The sequence below is a fragment of the Lacerta agilis genome, chromosome 3 (assembly GCF_009819535.1).
Source record: "Lacerta agilis isolate rLacAgi1 chromosome 3, rLacAgi1.pri, whole genome shotgun sequence".
Classification (NCBI taxonomy): domain Eukaryota; kingdom Metazoa; phylum Chordata; class Lepidosauria; order Squamata; family Lacertidae; genus Lacerta; species Lacerta agilis.
This window is the reverse complement of record NC_046314.1, coordinates 45,513,047-45,534,240: the sequence shown is the minus strand read 5'-3', so window position 1 is coordinate 45,534,240 and position 21,194 is coordinate 45,513,047. Positions and strand designations below refer to the sequence as shown.

General features: G+C 39.9%; 1 protein-coding gene across 4 annotated transcripts in view; it reads right to left on the bottom strand.

The window, feature by feature from the left end:
• GRIK2 (glutamate ionotropic receptor kainate type subunit 2) overlaps positions 1–21,194 on the bottom strand; it is a 438,302-nt gene that overhangs the window by 224,897 nt on the left and 192,211 nt on the right. For all 4 annotated transcript variants that reach the window (XM_033143497.1, XM_033143496.1, XM_033143498.1 and 1 more), the window contains exon 7: positions 20,123–20,296. In XM_033143497.1, coding sequence (XP_032999388.1) covers positions 20,123–20,296 — 174 coding nt within the window. The remainder of the gene's footprint in view (positions 1–20,122; positions 20,297–21,194) is intronic.

Here is a 21,194-nt window from a genome sequence, read left to right as displayed (position 1 = left end):
AGCAAAATTTCTCCCACACCATCAGCTCCATCTCACTAAATGGGGTGGGGGGCATTTTTTGGTCTGCCCAAGGTGCTAAAATGTATTGGGCCATATAAGCTTCACTGAAGACAAAGAGACCTACTTCTGAGTATTGAGCTGGATTGTGATGCACATAAGTGATCACACATAAGGCAACTCTGCTCCTTCAAGAACTCTTGCTTACCCCTGAGTCGAAAGCAGTTTGAACACTACAGAAGAAATTGTACATTTATTCTACATGCCAGTTAATTGTAGAAAAAAAATGGGTGCATCAATACATTATTACAGATTGGGTCAAATTTATCTTGTCCCCAACTATGCAAGAAGATTTGCAGCAGTGGGATAAAAAAGGCACATAAGCAAATGTAGATAAACAGCTTACCACAAGGTAACAGCTATTACTGGAAGAGATTTAAGGTGATTACCATGTGGGCCTTTGTGCTGTTAGCCACTCTGTGTCCCAGAATAGATTATTCTTAATGAATATATAAATAAGTATAACATACATCATTATTTCAGACAAAAGTGGGTGGGATTAGTGAGAACTAGTGTTATAACAAAGAGTAACAACCGTTTTTGTTTCCTCTTCACTTTTTCAAACCTATTCAGGGTATTATTTATCTAAATCAAAACATGTCTTTGCTCACTTCTTTCTAAGGTGAAGAGTCATAAAACAGATGTAAAATAAGATATGCTATGAACAAACAAAAAGGATATGAAATGTAAATGTGTGGATCAAAAGGTACCCACAGTGCTAAAATTTCTAAAATTGAAATTTTGTTTTATGGTTTGAAATTATGATCATCAGGACATAAAATAATTACACCATATATATACATAAATACATACCCAGTTTATAGATAGATAGATGATAGATAGATAGATAGATAGATAGATAGATAGACAGACAGCGGCATAAAAATGGGGGTGGGGTATCACGGCAAATGTGTCGTGACATCACGACGCGTCGGATGCACTGTGCATGCCTGGAATTTCCCGGAATCTGATGCATCCGGGCTGGCGCTGCTGCTCCTGCGGCGAGCCGGCGAGCGAGCGGCAGCTTGTGGGGCTGCCCCGTCTAGACGGGGTGCTGGGCGGTGGGGGAGGGGCCAGGGAGTGTCACCCTTCTCCCCTGGAACCCGAGGCGCAGCGCCCCCTACACCCCGCCCTTCCCACGCCACTGTAGATAGATAGATATGGTACACACACACACACACACACACACACACACACACACACTTTCTTTAACCGTTCTCCAAACTCTGCAACCCTCCATAGGGAACAGCAACCAAAACTGGCTTTTTGAAAAACAAAGGTAATCAAGCAACTACTCTAGAGTAAATGATGCAAGGATTAGAACATTAGCAACAAATTCTAAAGCAACATTATGTGCAAATCAGATGGAATTAAGCACCACAAAGGCATTAAAAAGGGTGCTTTTTAATGCTTTTGGGAGCCTGTGCCAGGTCATCCCTGCAAATATGTTTTTAGCTGGTATATTTGCTGTGACAGAAACCATTTCTGACAAGATAATGACAGCAGTGTCTGTCACTCTTGGCTGCCAAAAAAAGACTACAAGCTTCCTGACCTGCTCTGCTTCTTTGCTAGCCCTTGTCTTCCAGATTTAATGGGAAAGAAATCTAAATGGAAACAGAAACCACATTAATTAGTCTGAATTTTAATCCAAAAGCATTATTGAAGCAATCTCTAATTCCATTGGCAGGGTTTAATAATATGAGAGACATCTTATCCCTACAACTTGTTTTCAATGTCAAGAGCAAGGCTTGGAGCCTGCAGGAGAGCAATACTTCTGCATGGATTTCTCCGGCTGAAATGCTATTTCCAGGTTCTGCTTAGAACCCCCCCCCCCCAAGATAATGCTAATCTTATTTAATATCCATATGCCACTTTTCCAATAAAACAGCTAAGCTCAAACTAGCTTGAAACAGTAACAAAGCACTAGAAAATAGTAACAACTACAAACAGTAACAACCTATCAGGAGACAAACAATTCAATACAATTATTCCAATGCAATACAGTATAATACTGTAATTAAAAACACATTATCAGAAATGGCTGCTGACAACTAGCCCAGTACAATTTAGTGACATGAGATGCAAGGATGGTCAGCTATTCCCTCCCCCCCACTCCCCAATACAACACCCAACTCAATGCTGATTTGTTTATTTAAGTAAAAGTTTTTTTAAAAAAAAAATGGTACAAGTGTGTGTGTGTGTGTGTAGTACTGAAATAATATTAATTTTTTGCACAAATGGCCAACAAAAGGTAACTAAATCTTAACTAGATAAATGAGTGGCATTTATTAATGGCAAAGCCCGCACCCACGTTAAAATAATGCACTAATAAAAGGTAAGGGGAAACCCATAAAACTCCCTTTTAGGTGTGTGTGAGAGAGAATGAGATAAACAGACAAACAGAACAGAGAGACCTTAGGCGGAAAGCTAGCTGTGTGTTCGCATGCTACATAAACAGCTTGAGTTTGATTGTGAAACGGAAATAAAGAGCACGGCCATCATGGTGGAGGTGATGCCTCTAGGAGGGAAGTCAATGGAGTATTAAATGGGAAATCATCTGTTTTCGGTTTCTCTTTTGCCACTATTACATTCCTCCGGTGAGCCGTTATCTGGTCGAGGGGACCTTAATCTTCTCATTTTCTGGCAGGGAATTTCATTGCACTTAGCACTGCTATTCATATCATAATGTGCACTCACCCCCCTCATAAGAAATCCCAGCTAAAATGTCTGCTTGCCCAGCACGGCACTTCCATTAGCGCATCTAACTGCCCACTGAACTCAAAATGCTTAATGTTATTCCATTACAGCCTGTTGAAGGTCTCATTATTTAATCTTGGCCTACTTGATGGCTCATAGCTATGCAGACAGATTTCTCCCCTCTGTTTCCTTCTACGTCTTCCCAAAGGGCATTATCCCAGTAGTATAAGCTATCAAAAAACATAGGTAAATAATATGAACTTAATGGCTAGAGAGGCCTTCAGGTCATGCATATTGTTTGACTAGTGTGAATGATATTCTTTTCTTTCTTTTTGAGCCAGCCCACGGATTCCTTCTGCCATGAAATTAATGGGGAGAAGGAAATGGAGAAAGCATAGCATCTCAACAAATAGGCCTGCAGAGAGTCTCCATACTGGTTTCATCAACGTAGCTGTTAATGAGACTCAGGGATGCTGTGTGTTTTAGGCAAATTCTATGGAGTTATGGTCTCAAAAGAAATGCCCGAAACCCTTTTCTACTGAACTGCTAATCAAACTGCATTGTCATGCAGTTTTAAAGGCAGATAAAGTGACCAAAGAGGCAAGCAATATCCAGCAAGTGATTGCATCTGCTCGCCATCCTAGCTGTATATTGCTGCAGCAGGGATTCTGTAAGCATATGCTGATCTGATAATAAAGTCTGAGTTACAGAATTGCAAGGGCCCACGTGTGGCACTCTGTTCAGTGCACCATCAGGTCCACTTTGTACATCAACAAAAGACAAACTTCTTTTTCTGAAATATATCACCACTGCCTTCTCACACTAAATAGCCTGGTTACTGTGACACCAATCGCACCAGAAAATACCTGCAAACAAGCACCTCAGCAGCTGGTGGCCAGATTGGCAACTCACAAATCAAGAAGTTGAGATCACCATTTCTCTCTGTTCGTGGAAACATCCTTGCAAAAATGTGTTGTTGGGGTTTTCCCATTATGGAATCTTCCGTAAGTGTAGAGATGCAAGCTTTGTTCTTGCAAAACTGCTCATTCGCCACAAAGCACAGAAATTGAAGAGTACTGGCCACACTCTGGCACTTGTTTTTTTCAACTGGGCAGGAAGAGAGGGATCTGAAAGTGAGGGGTATTGACATCTGCCCTTTGTCATGGTCAAATCATTTCCTGCTGAGATTTAGGCTTTCAGCACCCTTTCCCCTCTGCAGAGGCAGGGGACCTACAAGGATGGGGACCTATGTGAGGATGGTCCATAGGCATGTTTTTGGCATAGAAACTGCTTTGGTTGCCCTCTGTTGATTACCTCTGTTGGAAGAAAAACGGGGGAAGTGTCTCCCTGTTAATTCTCCTTAACCTCTCAGCTGCTTTTGATACCACCAACTATAGTATCCTTTTGGAGCAGCTGTCTGAGTTAGGGGTGAGTGGCACCACTTTGCGGTGGTTCCCTCTGAAGGAGTGGGTACACAGCTTGGGGGTACTTATGGATCCTTAGCTTGAGGCTCAGGTGGGCTGAGTAGCAATTACCGTCCCCTATCAGCTTCAGTTTATGTCCCAGCTAGTGGCCCTTCTTTGTGTGCCTCTTCCATGAGAGGTCCGGAACTTGGCAACACAAGGACAGGCCTTTTCTGCAGTGGCTCCCCGTTTGTGGGGAGGTTTGGCTGGTGCCTTCATTATGCAACTTTAGGCACCAGTCAAAAACGTTGCTCATCAACCAGGCCTTTGGCTGTTTAACCTCCAATACCCTTTTAAATGTGTTGTGGAAGGGGAAATTGTTGGTTTGTTTTTGATCTAGTTTTTATTATGTATTTTGTGATTTTTTTTTTAATATTGCATTTTTATGTTGTGAGCTGCCCTGAGATCTACAGATGAAGGGTGGAATACAAATTAAAGAAGTAAATAAATACTGGGAAAGCCATTCCCCCAGATTCAGCCTAGAGCTGTCAATAACGATGGAGCTCTTTATCTGTCCCACTCTGGCATTTTTTTCCTCACCTCTCCTATCAACCCACCCTGCTTTCATGGCATTATGGTAAGCTAATTTACACACCATCAAAAAGAAAACATTGCTTTAAAACAGGATGAACAAACAAACAACAAAGAAGAATGCCACAAAGTTATGAAAGCAGATGACACCACCTATTATTAGCCTTTTGTGAGCTGATACTACAAAGGTGGTTCACAACTGACTGTTGTGTATTCACAAACCCTTTTGTAATAGGTGCCAAAAGGATATGTGAGCTACTTTTCCACATTAAAGTGGTGCACAGACGGCACTATATTTCTGCAGTTCCATGAGAGAAAAGAAAAATATTCTGAAGCTCAGTTTTATATAGGTTGGCAGGAGGTTACACAGCAGCAGGAGAAAACTGTCCCTACTTCCTGACGTGGTGCTTCCTCACTCGAAACAACCTTTTCCTAGATGCCTTTGCTAATTCTAATGCCAAAACTGGCTGAGCAGTTGTTACTGAGCAGTATTCCCAGAGGAGCTATTAAGTACAAGCAAAAGTCTAATAAACCTGATGTTTGGAATTCTGACAGCTAAAATTCTCTCCTGATACTGCTTTACTTCCTACTGCTTTATTGACTGACTCTTTCTCTTGATCTCACATGTAAATCAATACAGGCTCCTGACACTCAAGCTACAACCAACGGGGGAGGGGGAAATCACCTACTTTGTAGGGCACTTTGATTCACAAAATAGACATTCAGATACCTTCCAAAAATAACATTATCAGTACCAGTGACTATATTGACAGAAGAACAAAGTAATATAACCTTTTTGTTGCCTACAACAGCACATGACTTTGAACTCACTGAGTCGGGTCACCATCTCACCAAAGTTAAGTATGTTCAATACCCATTGATTTAAATGAGAAAGGTAAGCATGAATTTAGCTTTCTCCCACTGAAATCAGTGGGACTTACTTAAATTTAGCTGGATCATATACGAAAATCCTACAAACACTAGCTCAGTTTGCATGGAATGTTAAACCAAACCATGGCTTAGCACAAACATTGGAACATCTACACTCCCAAAGAGAAGATAGAAAATCCTGGTTACAGTTTCTGGTGCGTTTAGAATGAAAGAAATCACAAACTCAGGTTTAGACAAGCAGCTGATTTAGCACATAGTGCTAATTTAGCACATAGTGCTGGTTTAGACACTCAGGTTTAGACAAGCAGCTGATTTAGCACATAGTGCTAATTTAGCACATAGTGCTGATTTAGGACATAGTTTAGCACATAGTGGCGCAGCAGGAGTAAGACCAGAGGAGAAGCTAATTGGCTCAGACTTTCTCTCTGGGAACCCATACACTCATTGCATGCTGCTTGTGCACTGACTGTGTACAATGTATTTGACTATGTACAATATCCTCTCAAGACTTACACCCCAGCCACGAAAGACAAAGTACTACTAAAGGCAGACATAGAAAAAGAGCATAGCTGTAAATAAAATGTGAGCCTAATGTGTGTGTTTTTTAAAGTCAACATTGGGACACTACCTAAGTAACTAAGACACAAACAATGCATGTGTATATGTGATGGGAATGGGATTAATTGGGAAAGGGTGGAAAACAAACAAATATAATGCTGGGTATGGCCCCATGAAGCTGAAACAGAAGCTGAACAAATGCCACCAAACTCCTTTGAAGAGATGGAACTTACAAAAGAGTGAAGGCTGTGAACTTTTGTTTGTTTGTTTGTTTGTTTGCACAGTTTCTATAGTTTAATTCATCTACTTTACAATTATCATCATTTATCCTACATTCTTCGAATTCCCCACACATCCCTCCATGAGTTCATATTTAATCCTTGTTGTGCCTCTTCTGGTGGTTTTTAACTGCTGCTCATATGTCTTGCCCTGCTTGGAAATTTATCTGGCTATTGTATTTCTTTAAGTATTCTTCATCGTATTCCCACTCCTCTCTTATGTCAGATTCATCCTGGTTTCTTATATTTGCAGTCAACATTGCTAGTTCCGCATATTCTATTAACTTATTCAGCCAGTCTTCTTTTGTAGGACTGTTTTTGTCCTTCCACATTTGTGCATAGCTTATTCTGGCCACTGCCATTGCGTATAGAAAGAAACGAAGTACCTTCTTAGGTATTTGACCCTCTATTATACCCAATAGTAATATCTCTAGGTTTGCTGGTTTGTTTGAGGGTGGGTAATGTGAACCTTAACATTTTTTATTTTAAAAAATCTGAATATATCCTCTCCCAGCACTCTTTAGCTTTCTTACAAGCTCACCACATATGTGGAAGGTAGTGCACTTTTAAGAATACTATCTCTCCCAACCAGCACTGTGACTTAAATGGGTTGGTAAGAATCTAGCCCTGCATTAGAGCCTAGACCTCTCAAGGAACAAAGTCCAGCTCTCCTCCTCCCCTTCCCTACCCTGGCATTCTACTTTTATGGTGCTGTAATTAATGTGACAGTTTGGAGACCATTCAAGTCCACCCAACTGACTCTATAGCAACTCATAGCTCCCTTGACTCAATCTTGATTTGGTACAAACTGGTACAAATTGGCCTAAATCTGTTCAAGATTCTGACAAATCAGTTACATAGCCCTGGAAAATACTAGGTACAGATAGTGCTATAGAATACAACAATGTTCAAGAATACGAAAGCTGGCTGAGTTGATCCACGTTTCAAGATGCTGAAGGGTTTGTACAAAGAAACTGTGAAAGGTTAAGATTTCATGTCAAAATCTTGATCCTTATTCTACTTCTTCAGTTTTAGTTCTACTGAAGAAAATAGGATGCCACACAAGAGAACTAATACCCAACAGAGCCTGCAACTTAATTCAATGTGGTCTTATTTATTTACTTCAGATTCATTACACTGCCAAGTTCAGGTCAGTCCCACTAGAGGTGATGGGCTTGATCCAGATTACAATGGCTGAAGACTGAGGAGCTCAGATTCTAAATACACTAAATCCTAAGAAATCTTACAAGTAAACATACTTAAGGTTTCAAAGCTTAAAATAAACACAGAAATTACAATGGATTGACAGATGCAGCCACATTCAGTTTGCTATTATTTCAAAATATCTGCACAATGCTTTGGTAAAAACAGAAGCATAGAACATAACTAGAATATGTGACCTTCAACCTTTTTTTTGCAGTAACAAACAGCACAAAATAAAAATAAAAAATATTATGAACAGCAATAAAACACTTGCTCAAGTGGGCCATGGAGAAATATCTGCAGTTGCCATTGCCAACTGAGTAACTATTCTTATTTTAACCTAAAATAACCTTGTCACAAAAATCAGTACATTAGATTGATTGACTATGTACAGATAGGTATTAAAAATACTGCTTTAAGTACATGCAAAATGTAACTGTGATAGAACCAGGTCATTGAAACAAACGGTCTACCCAGATGGCCAATGACAATTTATTGTTTGGAATTGCTAAAATTAGCATAAGAAGAAGAACACCAGCAATTCTAAAAAGAACATAATGCTACCAATTTGTGTTTGTTTGTTGTTTTTTAAAAGTAAATATTATTTTGGAACATTTTATCTCCCTAATATATAAAATTATAAGGATGTCATCATGCTGAAGTTTGCTTGCCTACAAACTGTAAGGCTGGCTGGTGGGTGAACCAGGCATGGAGAGGAAGAGGAACCCAGTAGATAGAGGTGCAGGTCCGGGTGATGGATGACAAAACTAGAGAGGGTGGGGGAGTGGAACTGAAGATGTGGGTAGGAGTGGCCCAAGCAAGATGAGGAGAAAGGAACCAGAGGCTGAAGATGCAGGCAGGTGAGCTGGTGAGTAGCTCAGCAGAGCCACAGACATAAGGTGAGAGATTTTTGGAGGGGTGAGGTGTAAAGAGAGGGGGGGTTGGCCAGATGTAATAGAAGGTGGAAGGTATGTTGGCAAGGTATGAAAGGAAGGAAAGTGAGTAAGCCAGGTATAAAGACAGTGGGTTTGGTCAGGTGTAAAGAATGTGGAGGGTTTCCCTTGACCAGATGGAAAGGGAGGGTGAAGGGGTAAGAGGGTATTGGTGAGTGAAGTTAGCAAGCATACAGTCCCTAGTATAATAATTGGTTGAACACACTAGCTACAATGCTACAATAGTCAGTAATGGTTAAAATGTTTCCAGACACATTTCATAATGCAAACAGACAGACAGTGTAACCTGTCAACACAGGGAATATCTAATTAATTGTTTTGTACACTGGTCACATCATATATTTAAATAATTTTTTAATCAGAAGGCTTTTTTTTTTTTTTACAAAGTGCTTTTTTAAGTCCCAGTCCTACAAGTGGCTAATTTCTAAACCTAACTATCTGTTGGAAACCAAGGCAACCTGACAGCCAGTTCCTCTAATCTGAAATTTCCGCTCATCCACACATACACACACACACACACACACACACAAAACAACAACAACAACAACAACACAAGCTGTTATTACAGAGTGGTTGGTGTGAGCAAAGGCAGTTCTCCACCTGCTTAAAGGCACTCCTTCTGCTAATCTCCATGTTTCAGAGCTCAGATCTGAAATCCACAGCAGGTTCTGTCACATCAGCTCAAGCTGAGCCCCAAGATTTTATCCTCAAACTTGGCCCAAAGATTTCATAGTCCACAGACTAAAATGTAAGTGGCTTGTGCAGATTGCCATAAAATACATAATTAAAAGGAGCTGGAAGTCTAAGGAAGAAACCAACTTTGAAAGGCAGTATCAGAGAGACTCTTTCTTCTGCCTCCCGTGTTGGCCATCTGGACATCACAGTTCCCTAGAAGTGCAGGGAGACAGGAGGAGGGAAAAGTCACAAGATAACACTTCCTCGCCTGAACAATCTTTAGTATTCAATGCTGCCTGTCAGCTACTGCAGTGCACAGTGTCCACTGTTTGCCAACACCGTCACTACACTAACAGATTTTCATTCATTGATTTCTAAAGCACTGCTGGGAAAAACTCAAGTATGAAAACTGTGATACAAAGCCAACTCTGTGTGATTAGAGCTTGAAAGCTTTACACAGATTTTACGTGTTTACCAACGTGTTAAGAAGACGAAGAAGACACTCATTCTGAGGCCTAAACCTATCGAACACCCATTAAAATAAAACTGCATTTTTAGTTATTGTGGGATACTGATTATTTTTATTACTAGCACACATGCCCTATACCTTGTACCCTTGGCAATAAGGACAATGTATGAGTCAGGGATTTGCCTTCTCCTTGCGAGGAGAGCCCAGGGGGAGGTCCTACTCATGAGGAGAGCCCGGGCGGGAGTACTCCTCGCGGGGAGAGCGGGGAAAGTGATCCTGCTAGTGGGGAGGATCAGGGTAGGGAACCTCCTCGAGAGGAGGTCTTGCTCAGGTACAGGGAGCCCCAGCCACTGCTGCCATCTGACTCCTCTCAAAGCCCATCGCCAGAGCTCTCTCCCGCAGAAGAGGAGGAGGAGCCAAGGGTCAGGGATGCTGGGCAGAGACCCAGCAACGCCAGCCAGAGGCGATTAGAGGGGGAGTTGCAGCTTCCAGTGCCAGCACAGCATCGGGGGGTCAGGGGACACAGAAGACATCGTTTCAGAGTGCCAAGGCTTTGGTGCTGGGTGGGAAACAGGAGAAGGGCACTTCCAGATTCTGCACGTGACTGAGCTGTCATGTTTTTAGCTAGCTCTGCACTGTAAATAGTTATGCACAATAAAGTAGTCTTTAGTGTAAGAGGACTCTGTCGTTACTCATGAGCAACACCATGGTGTACCCTGACAGTATGAAAAACGGAAAGATGATGAAATGTGTATTTGTAGTGGAGGAGAAGGCAAGTGTCACCTAGCTATTTACTTAGAGATAGTGAGATTGAGGAAATGGAAAAGACAGAAAAGGAAGGAAGGAAGGAAGGAAGGAAGGAAGGAAGGAAGGAAGGAAGCATTAATAATTAAATGAAGCATTTCAATGAGAAATGGAGGAAATGAGGGCTTCACAGCCAATAACAGAATGAAACTAAAGGAGTCCGAGAGTTCAAGGGCCTGCACATGGTGTCAGCTGAACCAAATGCCTCAGTAACAATGTGTTTCATGTGTCCATATGCTGATAATGATTTGGCGGAATTATGTATAAGGATATTTATATTAGTACCCAGCTTCAGTCCACACCATTCCTTCAACCTCCTTATGACGGCATTAACAAATGAAACAGCTACATATCAGGGGTGGCCAGCAAGGAGGAGTGGTACCACACACCTAGACTCCCATTGTTGTTGTGCTTATTGGTGGGGGGGCAGCAGGGAAGTCAGTGTGGCGCGGGTGCAGTGGCAGGAGCACTTGCACCATGCCAATCTCCTCGCCACGTCCCCCTCCCTTTCTCCTGGTAAGCACAGTGCTTTAAGTGCTGTGTTAGATTCTACCCTATGAGGTGATATGTGGACAGTTACAAGCAGAAATTAGATCAGCTAGGCCTGACTTCTTAAGAAGTTATTAACCTATATCTTTAACATCAATTCTGTAGCTGTTTTTTTAAGTACTTTTAGACTACATTATTTTCAAGAGTATCGATATGCAATTAAAATTGTTGTTTTTCAAGTCCAGTAAAAAGAACTTGCATTCCCCTGCCACAAAATGAATATGAATATACCACAGAGCTTTGAATGTACATGTGCAGAAATATGTAAATTTAGGCCAAAAAAACTAAAGATAGTAGCAAGAATATCATATGGCTTAATAGTTCCATTTGCTCTCATATTAATCTTCATGGTATACTCTGCCGCAAGTCACAGTTAAGTATGCATAATTAAGATGACCTACCAAGCTCTGGTGCCTTATTAACATAGTTTTCCTTGCTAATTGCTTTTGCCTATCATCTGATACAGTTATCTCCTTTCATCTTATGTTGATATGAACAGTACGATTTCTAAATATTAATGTCATACTTTAATGTTCTCTTTATTAGCAGACTATGGTAGTGTAGGGAGGCTTTTTGCTGGCTGGAAAATGCTAAAGTAGAAGGTCAATATAGAAGTATCCCCCAAGAAAAATGGGCTTATATTTTTCTAAGCTGCAGAGAGGAATTAATCATGATAGAGGCTGTTTGGCTGAGCATTAAGCCTCAAGTTCTCCTCTCATTTTCTTTATCTATTTTACCATTCTTTTCATTTTTTTTTCATTCTGTCTGTATCTAATCATGTTTACCAGTTCATTTTTTTTCCTGCAAGGAAATATAATGAAATATCTTGGCACCTGAGAGCTGATCACAACAGAAATGCAGGGCACCACTAAATACACACAGGTAAAATTGGTGGGATTTGATAGACAATATATGATTGCTTAGGAGAAGGGGGATAACTATATCACTTCTGATTATAAATGACAACAAATAAATTAGTATGAAAGGCGTAAAACCTGGATGTGCTGCCAAGAATCAATGTAAGCATGCAACATTCATTTTTTAAAAAAAATAAAAAATGGCATTACCCATGTAGATTCATAACTGCTTTATATGTTGGGAAATGTTACGTTCTCTACCATAGCCAGAACAGTGTACATTTTAAAAAGAAAACCCAATGATTTACTTACTGCATGGTCTACCCAACTTTCCTCAAAAGGAAAGGAAAATTTAACAAGTCAAATTTATTTAGAGCTATGACCCAATGAATTCATTGTATTGGTTTTTATATTGTATTTTGTGTGCATCACTGTTTACTGCATCATCCGTAGTGAATCGGATGCAGTTTTGCCTAAGCTTTCTTTCATCAATAAACTTGGTACACTTACTGATTGTGAGCAGCACTGCAACCATGTTGCAGAAAAGTTCCTACAAGGGTGATCTACATACGAAAACGGATTTCCATGGATAGAAAATGTCCCCTGAAAATGCCCCTGCGCATAAACTTGAATGCTGAGGACAACTGTACATTATACGCAAGTAAACTATGCCTGTGCTCCTATAATACCATGAACCTATTAACACAAGGTTGTGTGGGGAAGCAACTCCCCCTCCCACCCCCACACGATTAGACTAATCAAGGTTGTAAGCACCCATCACCTGTCCAGGTGAGGAGAGGGAGAAGCCTCCCACCCACTACAGCATGAGAGGACCTTTCACATGGCATTATGACCTCCACTTTGGGACAGGTGCTAGAGCTTACTGGGTAACCTTTTGGAAGAACAAACACTGTCAATGGAGATTAAAGGTTTAATGAAAATTGATTCCGTCCCATTTAAAAAAAAAATCCATTTAATGACAGAAGCGGCCAGACTGTTCATAAAAATATCTAACCTTAATTTTGATTTGGTATCTTTCCATGTGTCCAGACGTCAGAATTTTATACCTATTAACACCTGGCTAAGTGACATTTAACTAATTGGCACTAGCTAAATGCACACCCATTAGGCAGATTTTTATGCTAATATTGTTCCAAATAAGCAGCCATCGGTATCATTAAGCTAAATCAGTTTCCCAGGAGACGTGAAATTAAAACAACTTTCTTGATTCAGCATGTCCCAATTAAATTGGAAACATGCTCTAATAATAATTTGTATTTACAGAGTGCATCCTAAACTGCTGGAAATATTATGTATAGATAGTACCCCACAGGGCACTGTTCTTGCAATACAGTAGATTCCACTCACTGATGGACAGAAAAAGGGTGCCCTTTGATGCGGAAATTAGCAATTTCACTGATAAAATACATTATGAGAGCCTGAATGGTCTCACGTGTATAGAAATGGGCGCTTAGAAACACTGAGGTCAAGCCAACTAGATTTAACATTTTTTGCAGAAGTGAATTAATTCCACCTTCTTTAGAGGTGGCCAGATTAAAGAATATCTAGTTTCATACAAGCTGTTTGAACTGCACAAACATGGTTATTGTTCACTCTTCATTTTCCTTTATATTCTTCCAATTGCTTTTAATTCTCCAGAAAACAGTTCTACTGAATATATAGAATTCACATTTTAATTCAAAAAGTTATTTTTGGTTACAGCTCTATAGTTAGACAGCAGTTGGAAGCATGACAATTTCTCTGACTTCCTTATTAATGCAGCGGTTTAGATTTTCTTTTTTTTCTGAATTTTTTTTATTTTCCAGCAAATAAAATACAGACAAGTTGAACATACAATATTTTACAATATTACATAAAACTCCGTCGAGTTTTCTGACTTCCCTCCTTCTTTTCTCTGGTTTTCTAACTTCTCACTACTTCCTCGCTTTTTCTTATTTCTGTTTATTTTACTAACTTGTTTTCCTCACTTTGTCTTAACATGTCATCCTAGTGCAAGAATTCTGCCAGCACCCGAAAGTGTTACCAATTTTTACAGTCTTTCATATAATCTAAAAATTTACCCCACTCCGATTGAAACCTTTGGTCTCTTTGATCTCTTACTCTCCCCGTTAATTTGGCCAATTCTGAATATTCCCATAACTTTGTTCTCCAATCATCCACCGAAGGTAAGTCTTTTGATTTCCAATACTGCGCCAAAAGTATCCTTGCTGCTGTAGTTGCATAAAGGAAAAACCTTTGGTCCTTCTTTTTTATCTCATTTCCAACTAAGCCAATTAGAAAAGCTTCCGGTTTTTTTATAAATGTATATTTAAGTATTTTCTTTAGTTCATTATAAATTACTTCCCAATACTGCTTGATTTTATCGCATGTCCACCACATGTGGTAGAAGTCGCCGTCCTTCATCTCACATTTCCAGCATTTCTTGTCGTAACTTCTATACATTTTTGCTAGTCTTACCGGTGTGAGATACCAGCGATACATCATTTTCATGATGTTCTCCTTCAAAATTATGCAAGCAGTAAATTTTATGTGTTCACACCATAATTTCTCCCACATTTCAAATTGAATATTATGGCCTATATCTATAGCCCACTTTATCATTGTTTCTTTAATTTCTTCATCTTTTGTGAACCACTCTAATAGATAATTATACATTTTAGATAGTAATTTCTCCTTTCCTTCTAATATTTCTTCTTGGAATTTTGATTTTTTCTTATCGAAATTATGTTTTCTTTTATCCTCATTAAATAAATTGTACACCTGGTGGTATTGGATCCACCCTGTCAACCTTTCCGCCACCTGATCATAGGGTTTAATTTTCCATCCTTTTTCTGATTCAATTAACAGGTCTTGATATGTTATCCATTTTTCATCTTCCGTGTAAATCTTTTTTATCGTTATTATCTCTGTGGGTGAGAGCCACCTAGGTGTCTTTCTTTCTAGTAAGTCCTTGTACCTTTGCCACACCTCGTATAATGGTCCCCTAAATATATGTGATAAAAATTCTTTGTGAACCTTCGCTTTGTCTTGCCAGAGATAGGAGTGCCAACCGTATCTATTGTTAAAACCCTCCAGGTCTAGCAACTCCTTATCTTCCAGCAATATCCACTCTCTCAGCCAGACTAGACAAGATGACTCATAATAAATTTTAATATCTGGCATTCCAAACCCCCCTCTTTCTTTTTTGTCTACCAATAATTTATGCTTGATTCTCGGGTGTTTGCCCTGCCAGATAAATTTTGTCAGATTTTTCTGCCACCCTTTTAGCAGGCTCGTTCCCTTAATTACCGGCAACATTTGGTACAAAAACAGAATTCTCGGTAGTACATTCATTTTTATACATGCTATTCTACCCCACAGAGATAAATTTAATTTGTTCCAAATTTCTAAATCTTTTTTAATTTCTTTCCAAATTGGTTCATAATTATCACTGAATAGGTTTATGTTTTTTGGGGACAACCAAATTCCCAGATACTTGACCTTTTTCACCATCATAATACCATGCTCTTTTTGTATTTCTTCGATTTCCTTCTTATCCAGATTCTTAACCAACATTTTTGTCTTTTCCTTATTTATCTTTAAGCCTGCCAAATTACCGAACTCCTCTATCACTTCCAGCATTTTCCCCATACTTTGTAATGGATCTTCTAAAGTCATAACCAGATCGTCCGCGAATGCCTTAACTTTAAATTCCCTCCTACCGACCTTCACTCCTTTTACCTCTTTTGTATCTCTTAATTTATTTGTCAGGATTTCCAAAACCATAATAAAGAGAAGTGGCGATATCGGGCAACCCTGCCTTGTGCCTTTTGTAATTCTAATTTTGTCTGAAAGTATTCCGTTAACCACTAATTTCGCTGTTTGTTCTTTATAAATAGCCGTGATTCCCTTTAAAAAAATTTCTCCCACCTCCATCTTTCCCAATACCTTCAACAAAAATTCCCAAGATACATTATCGAAGGCCTTTTCGGCATCAATAAAAATTAGTGCTGCCTTTCTATCAATTTTCAAATCCAAATATTCTATCAGGTCCACAATTGTTCTTATATTATTTTTCATTTGGCGACCTGGTAGAAACCCATTTTGATCTCTGTGAATTACTTTATTCATAACCTTTTTGAATCTATCAGCCAATATGTTTGTAAATAATTTATAGTCCAGGTTCAATAAGGAAATCGGTCGGTAGTTTTTCACATTCGTCAGATCTGTACCTTGTTTGGGGATTACTGTAATAAAAGCCTCTTTCCATGAGTCTGGTATTTTTCCATTGGTTAGAATCCTATTCATCAATTCTAACATCCTTGGAACTAATTGTGGTGCCAAGTCCTTATAATACCTAGCCGATATGCCATCGGGGCCTGGGGCTTTCCCCCCTTTTAATTTCTGTATTGCACTTTTGAGCTCCTCTTCCGAAATTGGAATATTCAACTGTTCTTGGTCTTCCTTTGAGATTTTCCTTGGTTTATTTTTCTCCAGATAACGGTCTATTTCTTCATCTTCCTCCTGCTCCTTCTGATATAAATTCTTATAGAAATCTTGGAATACATTTCTAATTTCCTTTGGATTATCTGTTATTACTTCATTCTTTTTAATTTTATTTATTATACCCTGTTCCTGTCTTCTTTTCAATTGCCATGCCAATAATTTTCCTGTCTTATTTGCATATTCAAAATTTTTTTGTCTCAACCATTTTAACTTCCACTCGATTTCTTGATTGATCATCGATTCAAATTGGTTTTTTAGTAACTTAATACTCTGCTTCAATTCTTGATTTTTTGGTTTCCGAATTAGTTGCTTTTCTTTGTCTTCCAATGCCTTCAATATTTCTTCCTTCTTTTTTTCTCTTGCTCTTCTTATAGCAATATCTTGTGAAATCATGAAGCCCCTCATCACCGCCTTACTGGCATCCCAAATTGTGTTTAAATCTGTTTCTTCGTTTGAGTTCAATGCAAAGTAGTCATTCACTGCCTTTTTTGCTTTTTCAACCACTTTAGATTTTCTAAGTATCATACCAGCATTGGCTAATTAATCTCTCAGACATGCTGTGAGGTAGATTGAATAAGTGTTTGTATACGACTGCAGTGGTTGGGGGAATCAGAGACATGACGAAAGTGTTTAAGCAATTTGTCCATGGCAAATTAGCTTGAAAATCCTAGTTGCAAACCATTTTCTTGAATTTCCATCAAGACTTGGGTCCCTAGCGGCAGCATTTTAGCTCTTTTCTGTCACAGTAATAGTGCTTCTTTGTTACAGCTGTAAGAAGAAAAATCGCCGTCCCACCAAAAAAATAATCCTAATCCAATAAGATCTTGGTAAACCCTTTGCATTGCTTTAAGAACAGGGCAAGCACCTTGTAGGAAATGTTTAAAGAGTACCGGTACATTTCATCTAGAACAAATTCAATGTTATATAAAAAGCCACTGTGTGCAAAAGGCTGGTGGCATTTGACACTTCTCTACACGCCCCTCCATAGTCTAAACAAAAAGTAACTTGGGATCACTTAAGTTTTGACACTTAAGGGTCATGGCTCAATGGGAGAGCATCTGATCACTGCATGCAGAAGATCTGAGGTTCAATCCCCCAACATCTCTAGATGGAGAGAGTCACTGCCAATCAACACAGACAGTACTGAGCTAAATGGAACAACGGTCTAATTTGGTATAGGGTAGCTTCCTAAGTGCTTTCTAATATAATGAGGCAGAACCAAACCTTTCTGGAATGCAGACACCAGAGAGCGTCATACCTGTATGTTTCCTCATAATAAGGGTGAGTGAATTGTAAACAAAGTGCATCATCTGACAACGACAAAGTGCAACTGGACTCCCTCTGCCCCCATGAGATGAACGGACAGTTCACATGGAAGAAACAGCACTGTTCCACTACAATGCATCTCATATTAACTCCCATCTTGTTCTATAATGAAGAGCCAGGAGTGCAGGATGAGCTCATCTGATTGTGGCCCCCTGGACCCCTTTCCCTACAAGAGAGACCTACAGCTTGTAACAGGAGAATAATCCATAACTTGTGGCACAGCAAAGCCCACTGGCTGCTGCCACACTGTCAGCAACAGATCTGAAGATAAGCTCTTGATAGCCAAGAGGAACATCTAACAAAGCAGCTTTGGAAATTCTCCCCTTACACCACTGCCACCCTACTTGCCCAGAAAGCGCAAAACATTCATTACTGTGCAGCTGAATAGATGGACTCAGATGATAGCTCCTAGGAACAAATTAAAGGGGTTAACTGAGCCATGAGACTTCATAAACAAATCCAATTCCTTTTTTCTTTATTTCCTACTATAGCTCAGAGATAAAGCCAAGGGGAAAATGCATAAGCTCTAGAATCTTATATAGTGACAAATGACTGTGTTAGCACTACCAATAATGGGTCTTTCTTTCAGACACAAGGAACTGCGCCGAGATTCCTATTGCCTTACAACATCAGGAGAAAAAGAGAACATGAAATGTATAAGTAATATAAGCCCACTGCATTAAACAAATGGGAATGCTCCCAGTATTGACAATAACCCTTTATGTAGTAAGCAAAAGTTTCGCTTCCCCCTGCTTTTCTTTTCTTTCTTTTTTTGCAGACATAGAGACTTAAATACTAAATTACAAAATCTTACCCTCTTTCAAAAACCCAATGCAGCAAAGTATATACTAAGATTGAAAGAAGTCAAATCTGAAATAGAAGACTATGTCAATGTTTTGGCAGTGTGTGCATGTGTGAGGATGCACCTATGTCCATGTTACCAGTGCAACCCCCCTCAAGCATTCACACCTATATTACACCTGGGGAAATGTGATATTTCCACCAGATAGCACATTCAGCTCTGTTGTGCTTATTGTGTGTGTCAGGGAACTGTCCCCGGCTCAATGCAGGGTGGTGGAAGGGCTCTCGGGATACTACCGGTACAGAGAGCCTAAGCCTCACCTGACCAGTAGCACCTCCTCTTCCAGCGGAGGGAGCAGCGAGTTCTCCAGTGGGGAAGGGCAGGCAGCCAGTGGGGAAGGGCAGGAGAGACCCCACACTCCCCTTGCTCAGCGGGCGAGGAGGGAGACACGCCATTTCCATTGCCCCAAATGCGCATAGGGGTGAAACGAAAAGAGGGGAGGCGGAGATTTCGTATACCAAAACTCTTATGTTGGGGTCAGAACCGGAAGGGGCCACTCCCAGATTCTTCAGACGGTTGATACAGACATGAACTTTTGAGCTCTGCACTGTACATAGTATGCACAATAAAACTACTAAAGGAACGGCTGGAGTTTTGCCTGGTTACTCATGAGCAACCATCCAAAGACCTTACAGTGTGGAATGTAACTGCAAGAGTTTCATGGCATTCTATTAGATATTTACTGTGATTTAAGTGAAGGAATGATGAAAACTCTTCTATTCCCTCATTGTCACCGCCACAATATTTATGTACGCCTTAAGGAAGAGTCCAACTTAAATTTTGAGAATGCCGCAAGGTGTGTGTGAAAGAAGGCAGCCCCCCTGGAAAATTGCTGGATCAGAGACACCATTTTTAATCCCATCACTCACGTGTCATTTCTGTGGAGCCTTCTAGGAAAAATAAAGGCAGCCAATACTTCTGTGCCCACATGCCAGTACTAAACCTCAACCTTCCAATCTTAGTAGTTTTGTTTATTTGTAGCCATCTGGCCATCATGAAAGTTTAATAGTATGAAAGTAAACCCCCATTTCACATCAATAGAAGTTAATTCATACCCAAATAAATTACAACAGAAACTTAAAAGCCAAATTTCCCTGGCAGATTACATGAAGCCTCCTAAAAACAGATCCCCTGACCCTCTTTTAAAATATATATGTACTACAATGAAATTCTAATCTTAGTATCTGGTGCTTCCACAACGGGCTGCATGATTCAGGCCAAACACTCTGATATATACTTCATGTGATTTGTTCAGCTTCACTTCTCAGATATCACAGACAGAGAGATGTTCCCAAAATGAGGCACCTTGTTGAAGACAGCAAAATAAAGCACTGAGAAGGAAATGTGTAATAAAACCAACTACCGGTATACAGCTAAAGGGAAGGTTGAAATTCTCAAGAATTTGTAGGTTCACATGAACTAAACTGTAGATTGTGCTCCTACCGTCATAAATCCATCCAGCAAACCTGAATCAGGCTTTGGAGGTGCTTGTAATCGTTCCATGGACCACTTTTCAATGATGGATGCCACTTGGCTGTTTTCTGTATTCAAAATCCTGAATCCAGTCATGTTAACCCCACTATACCGATATGGCTCCACATCAAGAGCAAAGAGGTCCTGAAGGAAAAGAAGAAAGGATGGACATTTGTAGTTCCTATCATGCATTCTGAATCTTTTCTATTCAAACAAGTATTTTATGCCCCCTCCAATGCAATTTAGAATAATCAACATTGCTCAAAAAAGTCCAGAATACTGTGCATTGAATTAATTGCTAACAACGTTACATGTACATGAAAATAAATGACTAATTTATACTGCTTCTGATTACCTACATCTGCACTGAAAGCCCAAACGAACCTGAATAGCCATTAACAATATGCGAAAAAGTCAAGGAAAGTCAGTGAGCTGCATACTTTGTTGTTTACTAACATTCCAAAAACCTGAATTAGGCAGACATTGGGGTTTTCTGCTTTAATAAGCCTGTTTTCAGTGGTTCGTCGGATATCAGATATTCTATGCAGTAAAATAATAGAAAGGCCCAAGTTCAACACATTTTCTCCAGTGCTACAATCTACAAATTCACAAGCAGAACCATTCCCCCCCCCCTTTTTGCAACATTCTGCTTAATGACAAATACATGAGACTCCCACCAGCACAACAGTTTAGTTGAGTCCAGCCCCAGGAGTTTTCAACATAACTAGTTTGTTCAGCATAGATATGGAAAAGAGTCCAGTAAAGGCACCTGCCTGATTTCAACAGGCAGGAATTTCCACTTCTATTAACTGGACAAAAAATTAGCCTTTGTATGGGAACTGTGAATTTTTACTTTTCTTGCCAAAGGCTGAAATTTTGTTATTGGTTTCTGAAGCAGCAGTGCTTTGGCAGGGATCAAACAATATGCACTTATTTATTCAGTAAATGGCAGGGAGAGACGGACGGACAGACCGACCAGTGCACACACACACAGAGACAGAGAGAGAACGGGAGAAGGCACAGCAGTAGCCCCCCTTCCAAG